This window comes from Heterodontus francisci, unplaced genomic scaffold (genome assembly GCF_036365525.1).
Source record: "Heterodontus francisci isolate sHetFra1 unplaced genomic scaffold, sHetFra1.hap1 HAP1_SCAFFOLD_51_2, whole genome shotgun sequence".
NCBI classification, from domain to species: Eukaryota; Metazoa; Chordata; class Chondrichthyes; order Heterodontiformes; family Heterodontidae; genus Heterodontus; species Heterodontus francisci.
Genome location: NW_027141369.1, coordinates 5896800 through 5910628, shown reverse-complemented (window position 1 = coordinate 5910628; position 13829 = coordinate 5896800). Strand labels below are relative to the sequence as shown.

Genomic DNA, 13829 nt, shown 5'->3' with positions numbered 1-13829 from the left:
CCCACGACATGTGATCAATCCCACAGGACTTCATGTCGTGTTTGCAAACGACTTTAAAGCAGAGACATGGATGGTTGGTGGTTCTGATACCAGTGACAAGGTTGCTGTACAATGTGTCCTTGGGGATCCTGCCATCTTCCATGCGGCTCACATGGCCAATCCATCTCAAGCGCCACTGGCTCCGTAGGGTGTATGTGCTGGGGATGTTGACCGCCTCAAGGACGTCTGTGTTGGAGATACGGTCCTGCCACCTGATGCCAAGGATTCTCCAGAGGCAGCAAAGATGGAATGTATTGAGACGTCACTCTTGGCTGACATACGTTGTCCAGGCCTCGCTGCCGTCGAGCAAAGTACTGAGGACACAGGCTTGATATACTTGGACTTTTGTGTTCCGTGTCAGTGTGCCATTTCCATACACTCACTTGGCCAGTCTGGACATAGCAGTGTTCTCGCACCTACACTGTTTGGGATCTTCTTCTCCCTGCTGCTCTCACATGCGTTCAAGTCTTCAGAAGAAGGAATGTTCCTCCACACAAGATCAGATGGCAGTTTGTTCAACCTTGCCCGTCTAAGAGCGAAGAGCAAAGTACAGAAAGTCTGCATCAGGGATCTCCTCTTTGCTGACGATGCTGCATTAACATCCCACACTGAAGAGTGTCTGCAGAGACTCATTGACAGCATTGCGGCTGCCTGCAACGAATTTGGCCTAACCATCAGCCTCATGAAAACGAACATCATGGGACAGGTCATTATAAATACTCCATCCATCAATATGGGCGAACACTCTCTGGAAGTGGTTCAAGAGTTCACCTATCCCGGCTCAACTATCACCAGTAACCTGTCTCCCGATGCAGAAGTCAACAAGTGCATGGGAAAGGCTTCCACTGCTATGTCCAGACTGGCCAAGAGAGTGTGGGAAAATGGCGCACTGACACGGAACCAGAGACTGAGAGCGACCAAATTACATAAAACACTCAAACACAGTAGCAGAGAGTAAAATAAACGGAATTAATTGCACACTCACATGCAATAGCAAAGACACAACGACACAGAATCAGTCAAAAAGTGTCCTCCCAACAACAGCCAGGACATTTCCAGGGAGCTTTACACAGGGAGCGACTGTTTTACTATAAACTGGGACTGGAGAGAGTCTTTGTGAAATATACTTACGGATTGCAGTAAGGGTGTTTGTGATTGGTTGCAAATATTTATTCTGATTGGATGGCGGAAGACACCAGTTAGAGAATTACAATATTAAACCGTTTTGACATCATTGCCAATCACCCAATCACAATCTTTACTTTCCCCATCCCTCATTAGCATAGAGCTGTGGGATTGTCTATTTAATCCGCACTCGGAAGGGGTTTGGTTTATTTCTGTGTCTGAAATTGAATTTGAAGATGGTTGAGGAGAAGAAGAAAGCAGCTGCTAAGAAGGGCGCCAAGAAAACTGTGTGTAAACCGTCAGCAAAGGGCGGCAAAAGGCGCAGAAAGTCGAGGAAGGAGAGTTACTCCATCTACATCTACAAAGTGATGAAGCAGGTTCACCCCGACACCGGCATCTCCTCCAAGGCCATGAGCATCATGAACTCGTTTGTGAACGATATTTTCGAGCGCATCGCGCGTGAGGCTTCACGCCTGGCCCATTACAACAAGCGCAGCACCATCAGCTCCCCGGAGATCCAGACCGCTGTGCGCCTGCTGCTGCCCGGGAAGCTGGCCAAGCACGCCGTGTCGGAAGGGACAAAGGCGGTGACCAAGTACACCAGCTCCAAGTAAAACTGCACAATGGACTGAAAAACATCCCAAACACAACGGCTCTTTTAAGAGCCAGCTACAATCTCTCTGAGAAAGCTCCAACATTATCTCTATGGTATCAATTTGGTTTTTTTTATACGAAGAGTCTGGAACTTTCTAATTGCCTTTGTGATATCTGTTTTAACCCCATGGATTCTGGGTGATTCACTTTCACTGTTGAGATCTTTGTGTCTCTACTTAACAATGCCGTGTAAATTAATTACTGATCACTGACCCCATGTGCGCGTTCATTTTCGCTGTTGTACTATTTCTTCAATAAGCTGACAGATCAGTTCTCAGTCACTTGTTTCCCTTGTTCAAGCTCGACCTCAATAATTAATAAGTACATTTTCTAGAAACCCCGCTGTTGTAGGAAACCTCAGTCTCACATTTCAACTCCTGACACTTTCTCTCCGCTTTTGTCTCCCACAAATAGGTTCAATCTAGAATCAGTGATGCGGTATCTTGACAAAGATTGACCTGAAATGTGTCCGCTTCCAGAATGCTGTGAAAGAGACTTTCTGCCGCCGCTTACAGACTGTTAAAAAAAGGACGGAGAATAGTCCGAGATCAAAGCGCACATGGGCTCAGTGATCAGTAATTAATTTACGCGGCATTATTAAGTAGAGACACAAAGATCTCAGACAGTGAAACTGAATCACCCAGAATCCATGGGGCTAAAAGAGATCAGAAGGGCAATTAGAAAGTTCCAGACTCTTCGTATAAAAAAACAAAACAAATCAAAACCAGAGAGATGATGTTGTAGCTTTTTCAGAGAGATTGTGGGTGGCTCTTAAAAGAGCCGTTGTGTTTGGGATGTTTTTCAGTCCATTGTGCAGTTTTACTTGGAGCTGGTGTACTTGGTCACCGCCTTTGTCCCTTCCGACACGGCGTGCTTGGCCAGCTCCCCGGGCAGCAGCAGGCGCACGGCGGTCTGGATCTCCCGGGAGCTGATGGTTCTGCGCTTGTTGAAATGGGCCAGGCGGGAAGCCTCACCCGCGATGCGCCCGAAAATATCGTTCACAAACGAGTTCATGATGCTCATGGCCTTGGAGGAGATGCTGGTGTCGGGGTGAACCTGCTTCATCACTTTGTAGATGTAGATGGAGTAACTCTCCTTCCTCGACTTTCTGCGCCTTTTGCCGCCCTTTGCTGATGGTTTACTCACAGTTTTCTTGGCGCCCTTCTTAGCAGCTGCTTTCTTCTTCTCCTCAACCATCTTCAAATTCAATTTCAGACACAGAAATAAACCAAACCCCTTCCGAGTGCGGATTAAATAGACAATCCCACAGCTCTATGCTAATGAGGGATGGGGGAAAGTAAAGATTGTGATTGGGAGTGATGTCACAATGGTTTAATATTGTAATACTATAATTGGTGTCCTTCACCATCCAATCACTTTCAAACTTTGCAGCCAATCACAAACATTCGTACTGCAATCAGGAAGTATATTTCACAAAGACTCTCTCCAGCTGCAGTTTACATTGAAAGAGCCGCTCCCTGTGCCAAGCTCTCTGGAAATGTTCTGCATGTTGTTGAGAGGACGCTTATTGATGATTCTGTGTCGTTACTATTGCATGTGAGTGTGCAATTAATTCCATTTCTTTTATTCTCTGCTCCTGTGTTTGAGAGTGTTCTGTCATTCAGCAGTTCTCAGTCTCTGGTGCTGTATGGATTTATTCCGTATTTATTTGTTTCGAGATACAGCACTGAAACAAGCCCTTCGGGCCGCCGAGTCTGTGCCGGCCAACAACCACCTATTTATACTAACCCCGCAGTGATCCCAACCTACACAGGGGCAATTTACAATGACCAATTTGCTGATCAACCTGCAAGTTTTTGGCGGTGGGAGGAAACCGGAGCACCGGCGAAAACCCACGCGGTCACAGGGAGAACTTGCAAACTCCGCACAGGCAGTACCCAGAATCGAACCCGGGTCACTGAAGCTGTGAGGCTGCAGTGCTAACCACTGCACCACTGTATCTGTCAGACTCTGGTACTGTGTTTGAGTATGACATCCATTCTGTATCTGTCAGTCTCTGTTGCTGTGTTTGAGTGTGAGGAGCTGAGGCGGAGTGTTGCGGCGAGGAAGATGGAAAAGAGCGTTGGTGAGATGACACAGACTTAGTTGACCCCAGTTTGCATTGGGATTGGGTCAGTGGTAGGTCCGTTGGGAAGGATTACAGCTTGCATGTCATCATGCAGTCGTTGGAGGTTGGTGATGAATTTTTCCGGCAGCCAAATTTGAGGAGGACGTTCCATAATCCCTCCTGGTTGGTAGAGTCGATGGCCTTTGTCAGGTCAGAGAAGACCAGGTAGAAAGGTTGCTGCTGCTCCCTACATTTTCTTGGCGTTGTCTTGCTGTGAAGATCATGTCCACTGTGTCTCTTGATGGACAGAATCCACATTGTGATTCCAGTAGGAGATCTTCAGCCACGGGGAAGAGACAGTTGAGAAGGACTCTTGTGATGACCTTCCCTGTCGTGCACAGCTGGGATACCCCTCTGATCATTACCACAGTCGGTCTTGTCACCATTTTTGGTGATGATCACAATGACAGCATCTCAGAGATCCCTGGCGTGCTCTCGTCCTTCCAGCTGAGGGAAATGAGACCATGTATTTGTGTTAAGTGTTCTTCTCTGTCGTATTTTAGATTTTCAGAGGGAATTCCATCGATGCCGGTGGCCTTCATTTTTTTTTACCTGTTAGATTGCCTTTTCAATTTCTGTTGGGCTGGGATTGTGCTGACGTCATGGTGGGTAACATGTTGTGGAATGTGGCACTTGCATCAAGGACTGAGTTGCGATTGAGAAGATCTTCAAAGTGCTACTTCCAACGAGCGCTGACTGCCTCTCTGACCTTGATCAGTGTCACTCAATTCTTTATTCTCAGTAGGGTAGGTCCTTGGTAATTTGGGCCATAAATGGTCTTGACGGTGCTGAAGAATCCACACATGTCGTGGCTGTCAGCAAGTTGCTGTATTTCCTGCACTCTTTCAGCCCATCAGCTGTTCTTTAGTTCGTGTCAGCAGATCTACTCTGCAGGACGAGTGGGAAACTATTGAAACTACATTGCCTGCAGTCCTGAAGCAAGGCCACTCCAACATCTGTCATCGGGCTGCAGTGTGCTGACAATGCTTGCATATGCGTACACTCAGAGGCCAAGCTTCAAACCCTCATCGATGCATTCATGGAGGCGTATGAAAGAATTGGCTTGAAGCAAAACATCCGGAAAGCTAAGGTCCTCTGCCAGCCTGCTCCCCGACACTGCCCCCATCTATTAAGATCCACGGCGAATCACTGGACAATGTGGATCACTGCTCATACCTTGGGAACCTCCTGTCACCAAGGGCAGATATCGACAATGACACTCAGGATCGCTTCCAGAAGGCCATGTGGCCCATAAATCTTGCTCTGCCATTCAATAAGATCATGCCTGTTCTGATTGAGGCCTTAATTCCACTTTCCTGCCTGTGCCCATTGACCAATGACTCCCTTGTACATCAAAAAATCTGTCTATCACAGCCTTGAATATATTCAAGGACCCAGCCTCCACAGTCCTCTGGAGAACAGAATTCCAAAGATGAGCAACCCTCTGACAGAAGAAATTCCTCCTCATCTCTTTCTTGAATGGGAGACCACTTATCTTGAAACTGTGGCCCATAATTCTACATTCCCCCACAAGGAGAAACATCTTCCCAGCATCTACCTGTCCAGCCCACTGAGAATCTTATAGGTTTCAATAAGATCACCTCTCAATCTTCTAAACTCCAGTGAGTAGAGGCCCAATCTGCTCAACTTTTTCTCACAAGTCAACCCTTCATCCCAGGAATCAGCCTAGTGAACATTCTTTGAACTGATTCCAATACAAGTATATCCCTCCTTAAGTAAGGAGACCAAAACTGTATGGAGTACTTTAGTTGGGATGCCACTAATGCCCTGCACAGTTACAGCAAAACTTCCCTACTTTTATACTCCATTCCCCATGCTAAAAATTCCAACATTCCATTTGCATTCCTAATTACTTGCTATACCTTCATGCTAACTTTTCTGTAATTCATGTACCTGGCACCCAGATCCCTCAGTATAGCAGCATTCTGCAGTCTGTCTCTATGTAAGTAATATTCTGTTTTTCTATTCTTCCTGCCAAAGTAGACAATCTCACATTTTCCTATATTATACTCCATCTGCCAAACTTTTGCCCACTGACTTAACCAATCTATATCTCTTTGCAGACACTTTATGTCCTCCTCACAGCTTTCTTTCCTACCTATCTTTGTACCATCCATAAATTTGGCAACAGTACACTCGGTCCCTTCATGCAATTATTGTAATAGATCATAAATAGTTGACGCACCAGCACTGGTCCCTGTGACAATCCATTAGTTACAGTTTGCCAATCTGAATATGCCCCATTTGTCCCCACTCTCTGTTTCCTGTGAGTTAGCCAATCCTATATCCATGTGTGTGTAGTATTCAGTTTGTATCTATCAGTGTCTGGTACTCTATGTGAGTTTTGGACTCTTTCTTACTCTCTCACTGCTATTTCTTGTGTGTTAGGTTGCTTTAGATGACTCAGGCTGAAGTACTGTGAGTGAGTGCAGTAATCAACCTCTATCTTTCAGCATCTGGCACTGAGCATGTGTTTCAGCATCACTCTCTATCTGTGAGTATCTGGTACTCTGTGTGAGTGTGGGATTCATTATATAATCTTCCGTCCCTGGGACTGATGGCAAGTCTGGATTTATTCTCCATAAAATGTCAGCACAGCAACAGGCCACTGATGTGGTAGGTTTTAAGCAGACAATATATTTGAAGTTTTGCTTAGTATTAAATATCTGTCATTGTGAACACAATAGTGAAAGATAATGTATCCTACAATCTGATACAGGATTGGTGTGCAAGTGTAACTCAGGCTGTACTGATCAATTTGATCAGTGCCATTCAGTCTGAGTGAGTATCTTGGACTTGCATGTAAAATGAGCTCAGTCTGGAATTGTACAGTATCTTCCATCTGCCACTGTACGAGGTTTCAGGACTGCTATGTAATTTAGAGCTCAGACTATACTGATCAAATTTATAATGTATCTTTTAGTTTCACAATCCGGATGAGTTTTAAACTGGCATCTGAGTTTGGATCTCAGGTTATACGATATTTCAGAATCTCTCAATCTGATTATGGACTTGAGTCTAATGTATATGTCTGGAAACATGATGGGAATTAATACTGATAATAAACTCATAACCTGTGTAAATATTGGGCTGGTATTTAACTTGAATCTCAGAGTACATTATTGAGGTTAATTCTGTAACTTTGAAACAGGAACAACGTGTCAGTTCTCTGTGTGTTTAATTTGTAGCTGAGGTTGCACTATTGTGGGATTGACACACTGATAATTTGATTGTGGGTGAGTTGTTGGACTGGGATTTATGTATCTACCTGTCAGTGGTAATGAGTTGGGATGACATGGAAACAACGTCTGTCTTTCCTGCTCTATTTGATTGATGGATTGAAAATGTGTCTCTGGAACTATTTCTGCTGTCTGAGACTGTGGAACTGATGACCTGTCTGTGTCTCTGCGCTTTGTGAGTTATAATGTACGTATTGTGTGTGAGAAGGAGCTGGTGACACTCTTCCTTGTAACTTGGGTGGAGGAAATAGCCCATTTATTCTGGTTCATTCAATCATTTGCCTGTTTGAACAAAAGTATGTTTGTAACTAAAATACAGGTGAGATCAAAGATATAGAGTTTTAATGAATTTAATCTCTCAAATAATAATCATTATGGATACCCGCAAAAGAACCACCGCAACACAAATATTGTCAGTGTTTCACTCCACTACAATAAGTTTCTTCCCATTCTGTCTCCATCCCCTTGTCCACACACAACCGGAGAATGGCCTCTCCACTCACTCCATGTTCCGAGACCAGTTCCAGATCCACTCCGCCTGCCCCTGAACTTGCCCCGGACTCGATGCTGATCTCTGAGTCTTTCTGCGGACATGCTCCCAAAGCGATGTGCTGCTGGAAGGAGGCTGCTGTTTTCTCTCTTCCCCCAGGACCGGGATCTCTCCATTCGCGGCTGTTTTAAACCATTTTCTTCCGCTCACAGGCAGTGCTGGGGGAGGGGAGCGCAGGCCCAGATTTCTGCAGCACTTCAGCCAGAAACGTGGAAAACTTCCGGCACAGAATGAGTCCATTCGGCCCATCATGTCCGCGCCAGCGGAATGAGAGGGATATAGCCTGTTCCCACAGTTTATTGTTATTGGACAGTGAAGTGTGGAAACAGAAGCGGACAGTCAGGATGTGGGGAGTTACACAAAGAGTTACACTATTATAGGCACCAGGTGAGAAATGTGAAGGACACATTTTAAACAGCGGCTGTTTGGTTTCATTTGAACGGTTAGACCATGGGAGCGGGAACAGGAAATCTGACCTGTGTAAAAGTCCCTGTTCCGTCGGTCAGTCCCATTCATGGCCCAGTGGATTGTTTCTGGATGTTATTAAATTGTTGTAAAATGGCCAAAGCCCCTGGTATGCAGCAGCTGGGGGCTGCAGGACTGCAGTGGAATCAGACAATTACTCTGTTTGTATTGCTGGGTTTCCTTTGTGATTGTTCACAATGATTATTCATTGAAAAATTTTTTTGGTCTCTCTTGTAACTTCCACCACATCTCTTCCTGAATTATAATAAATTCTTTTTCTTTCTGCAGGCAATACTTGAGGAAGCTGAATAAATGTAGTGATTCCTCGACACAAGGGGAAGTGCAGCCAGCTCCTCACACACAGTAAGTGCAGTATCACTCACAGAGAGCAGAGACATCAATTCCACAATCACCGACAGCAGAAGTAGTCAGAACATAAAAACACACACAATAGGAGCAGGAGTAGATCATGTGGCCCGTGGAGCCTGCTCCGCCATTCAGTACCATCATGGATGATCTTAGGCTTCAATTCCACTTTCCCGCCTGCTCGCCTTATCCCCTGATTCTCTGAGAGATCAAAAATCTGTCTGTCGCAGCTTTCCATGTATTCAATGATGGAGCATCCACAATCCTCTGGAGTAGAAAATTCCAAAGTTTCACAACCCTTTGAGTGAAGTAATTTCTCCTCATCTCAGTCCTAAATGATCAGCCCCTTATCTTGGGACTGTGTCCCCATGTTTTAGATTCTCTGACCAGCAGAAACAATCTCTCAGTGTCTCCCCTATCCAGCCCCTTCGGAATTATGTATGTTTCAATGAGATCACCTCTCATTCTTCTAAACTCCAGAGTATAGGCCCAGTTTACTCAGCCTCTCATCATAGGACAATCCCCTCATCCCAGGGACTAATTTAGTGAACATTTGCTGCACCGCCTCCAATGCACATATATCCTTTCTTAAGTGTGCAGACTCAAACTTCACACTGTATTCCAGATGTGGTCTCACCGAAATCCTGTACAATTGTAACTCACTTCTTTATTGCTGTATTCTAATCCCCGCGCAATAAAGGCCAACACGCCATTTGCCTTCCTAATTGCTTGTTGTACCTGCATGCTAACTTTCTGTATTCCTTGGACAAGTACACTCAAGTCTCTTTGAACACCAACAGTTACAAGTTTCACACCTTTTATCAAATATTCTACTTTTCTATTCTTATGACCAAAGTGAAGAACTTCACACTTCCCTACATTATACTCCATCTACCATCTTCTTGCCCACTCACTGAACTTGTCTATATCTCTTTGCAGCCTCTCTATGTCCTCCCACAGCTTCCCTTTCCACCTACCTTTGTATCATCAGCAAACTTAGATACATTACTCTCTGTCTCTTCATCTAAGTCATTAATTTAGATTGTAAATAGCTGAGACCCCAGCACTTATCCTTGCGACACTCCATTATTCACTGCCTGCCAATCTGTTTATACCCACTCTTTGCTTCCTGTCCATTAACCAATCCTCTATCCATGCTAATATATTACCCACAATTCCATGAGTCCCTTATCTTCTCTATTAACCTTTTATGTAGCACCTTATTGAATGCCTTTTGGAAATCCAGGAATACGACTAGTTTCCCTTTACCCTGCTAGTTACATCCTCAAAAAACTCTCATAAATTTGTCAAACAAGATTTCCCTTCAGGAAAATCATGTTGACTTGTTTGAATGCTTTTCTCAGTGCATTGTTCAGACTTCCTGCATTTTCCCAAGGACTGATATTAGGCTAACTGACCTGTAGTTCACAGTTTTCTCTCTCCCTCCTTTCCTGAAAAGCAGTGTAACATTTGCCAACTTCCAATCTGATGGAAATTTTCTGACCCCCTCCCACACCCACTGCAATATTACACGGAACGGCGGTGGGGAGAAACAGCCTGTCTGCCCCAGGCCAATCAAGGCCCTTAATTGGCCAATTAACAGCCACTTATGGGCCTCCTCTCTCTGCTGCAGGTAATTTATCCTCGGTTGGGTTGGGGGCGGGGAGGCAGTGTGGCAAAGGCACCAAGAACCCTGCCTGATAAAACCAGGCATCTTTCTTGCGGGCTGCGGGGGGAGCGGGGGGGGGGGTCCTCCTGATTAGGCACCCTGTTCCCCATGGAGGGCCACCCTCAAAGCTCCAACCACCCCGATTGGGCACCCCCGGACCCTGTACCTGACCCCCCATTGCCTCAGACTTAAAGGTAACATTATATATTCTATCAGAACAGACTGAATGACAGATAACATAGCACTCCACAAAACTATAGTGTTAGAGTGACAGATATTGTCTCAGTTATTTATTGCAGCCTGAGCTACACATTATATGCCAATCTAAAATCACATACAGTTTCAGACTGAGATACAGTATTTATTCCATAAATGCAAAATGAGCTATATGTTCCACAGGAGTTCATACTATTGAACAAGCCTGGGCTCTTTTCTCTGAGTGGTCACCTAATAGAAGCATTGAATAATATGAAGGGTTTTGTGAGGGTAGAGGTAGAGATGTTTCCCACTTGTGGTGGAGTCCGAAGCTGTCGATATGAAATAGTCAATAATAAATTAAATAAATAACTCAGGGGAAACTTCTTTACCCTGCTTTGACAGCACTTGAGCTGCTGAACATTGTTACATTTAACGTCAAGCTAAATGATTAAATGAGGCAGAAACAATTTGAGAGATTTGCTGATAGGCTTAGATGAAGTAGGGTTGGAGTAACCTCATTGGAACTACCAGCACTTGGGCAGAAAAGCCTGTCACTGTGCTGTAAATACTATGTAATTCTGCGTAGAGTGAATCCAGAATGACAAACTAACCCAGAGATTAATGGCTACTGAATGCATCCCACACACAGGCAGTACCAGAGACTGACAGATACTGAACAAAACCCACACTCACAGGAAGTACCAGAGACTGACAGATACTGAACAAAACCCACACTCACAGGCAGTACCAGAGACTGACAGATGCTGAACAAAACTCACACTCACAGGAAGTACCAGAGACTGACAGATACTGAACAAAACCCACACTCACAGGTAGTACCAGAGACTGACAGATACTGAACATAACCTACACTCACAGGCAGTACCAGAGACTGACAGATACTGAACAAAACCCACACTCACAGGCAGTACCAGAGACTGACAGATACTGAACAAAACCCACACTCACAGGAAGTACCAGAGACTGACAGATACTGAACAAAACCCACACTCACAGGCAATACCAGAGACTGACAGATACTGAACATAACCTACACTCACAGGCAGTGCCAGAGACTGACAGACATTGAACATAACCTACACTCACAGGCAGTACCAGAAACTGAAAATATTGAACAAAAGGTACACACGCGGACAGTACCTGAGACTGACAGATATTGAACAAAACACACACTCACAGGCAGTACCAGAGACTGACAGATGTTATGTTCATCCCAAATTCACAACAGAAACAATAACTGAGAGATCCAACAGAAATCCAACACTTACACATAATATCAGTGACTTAAAGGTACAGAATTAATCGCACTCTTAAATATAGTGCATGTGACTGGGATACAGAATGAGTCTATACTGACACATAGTACCAGGGAATGGCAGATACAGAATGAATCACACAGTCACAAACAGCAACAGGGACATTTTGGCACAGTATGAATCTGACAGTCGTGTACAGAAACAGAGGCTGACAGATATCAAATGAAACCCACACACACATACAGTGACACTGAGAGCTATAACATATATGCCACATTCATATATAGTACCAGAGATTGACAGATACAGAATGAATTCCACACACACAAACAGTTCCCAGAGCCTTATACATTCAGAGTGAATATCACACTTTGTACCAGAGACTGACCAATGCAGCATGAATCCCACACTCCCACTCAGTAATGGAGACTGACAGCCACAAATACAGAATGATTCTCATTCTCATGTACAGGACAACAGACTGATTTGCCACAATGGTGTCTCTAATCTTTGGGCAAACTCAGTGCAATAACAACTCATCTCCATTCCCAGTATTTCTAAATCCCACTTGTCCTCCATAATCTGAACAATTATTGCATGTCGTGTTGACTGTCTGATCTGTAAACTGCACTGTATCACAGATTGCTGACATTTGCTAGCTGAAAGGGAGAACTGCAACAGAGAAGCAGAAATTGGCACAGCCTGTCAGGGTTAATAAACAGGTAATGTGAGCTAATAAACTTTGTAATAAACTCATATTGCTTCACATTTTTATACTGAAAATAAAAGTAATCAATTCTTAATAAAAATGTTTACTACATTGATCTGATATTTGTAAATGTGCCCTGTTATATATTACACTACATTGAGCGGTATTTCTGTCTGATTTTTCAGGATACTATTTGCATTACTTCAAATAAAGAAAACATAACGACACAAAGAACTGAGCACAATGCTGAAAGTTTCACAGCAAACAGTCAAAAGGGAAAGAGATAACATATAGAAAGAAAAAAAGCTAAAATACTGAAAACACTCAGCCAGTCCGGAAACAACTGTGGAGAAGAGAAGCTCGGGTTAATGGTCCAGTTCTGTGACCCTTCTATAGACCTGAAACATTGCTCCTCCCTTCCTCTCTCCACAGATACTGCTGGAACTGCTGAGTGTTTCCAGAATCTTCTGTTATTCAGATTTCTAGCTGCTGCACTATTTCTCTTTTTGAAGAATAAAACAATCCCTGGGAGGGAATGAAAGTTTACATAAGAAATAAGAGCAGGAGTGGCCACTCTGCCCATCGAAATAGTTCCACCATTCAATAAGATAACAGCTGATCTCCTACCTCAACTCCATTTTACCACACTGGCACAGCCCCCTTGATTCCCTTAGTATCCAAAAACCTATCGATCTCTCTTGAATATACACAATGATTGAGGATCCAGAGCTCTCTGGGATAGAGAATTCCAAAGATTCTTAACCCTTTGACTGAAAAAAAAATCTCCTCTTCTCTGTCAAATATGACCAAGCCCTTTATACTGAGACTGTAACCCTTCATTCTAGATTGCCCAGCAAGAGGAAACATCCTCCCAGCATTTACCATGTCAAGCCACTGAGCATTTTATCTGCCAGTGAGATTACCTCTCACTCTTCTGAATTCTGGGGAAAAGAGGCCTAGTCTATTCAATCTCTTCTCATAGGACAATCCCCTCATCCGAGGAAGCAGCCTGGTGGCACGTCTCTGTACTCCCTCTAAGGAAAGTATATCCTTCCTTAGATAAGTGGACCAAAACTGCACAGCACTCCAAGCGTGATCTCACGCTGTATAATTGCAATAAATACTCATACTCTAATCTCTTTGCAATAAAGACAAACATATCATTTGCTTTCCTAATTGGTTGAGTACCTGCACGTTAACTTTCTGTGATTCCTGGACAAGGACACTCGGGTCCCTCTGAATGTGAACATTTCCCAGTCTCTCACTAATTTCAAAAATTTTCTGTATTGCTGTTTTCCTGCCAAAGTGTGTAACTTTACACTTCTCCCCATTATATTCCATCTCTCATATTCTTGCCCACATACTTAGTCTGTCTAAATCCCTTTTCTC

General features: G+C 44.1%; 2 protein-coding genes across 2 annotated transcripts in view; one reads left to right on the top strand and one right to left on the bottom strand.

The window, feature by feature from the left end:
* Positions 1-1778, top strand: part of LOC137363011 (histone H2B-like) — a 29596-nt gene extending 27818 nt beyond the window's left edge. Inside the window, exon 2 of the mRNA XM_068027130.1 lies at positions 1434-1778. Within this exon, the coding sequence (XP_067883231.1) occupies positions 1434-1778 (345 nt within the window). The remainder of the gene's footprint in view (positions 1-1433) is intronic.
* Positions 1779-2637: 859 nt separating this feature from the next.
* The window catches only part of LOC137363010 (histone H2B-like), a 76064-nt gene continuing 64872 nt past the window's right edge, over positions 2638-13829 (bottom strand). The window contains exon 2 of the mRNA XM_068027129.1: positions 2638-2982. Within this exon, the coding sequence (XP_067883230.1) occupies positions 2638-2982 (345 nt within the window). The remainder of the gene's footprint in view (positions 2983-13829) is intronic.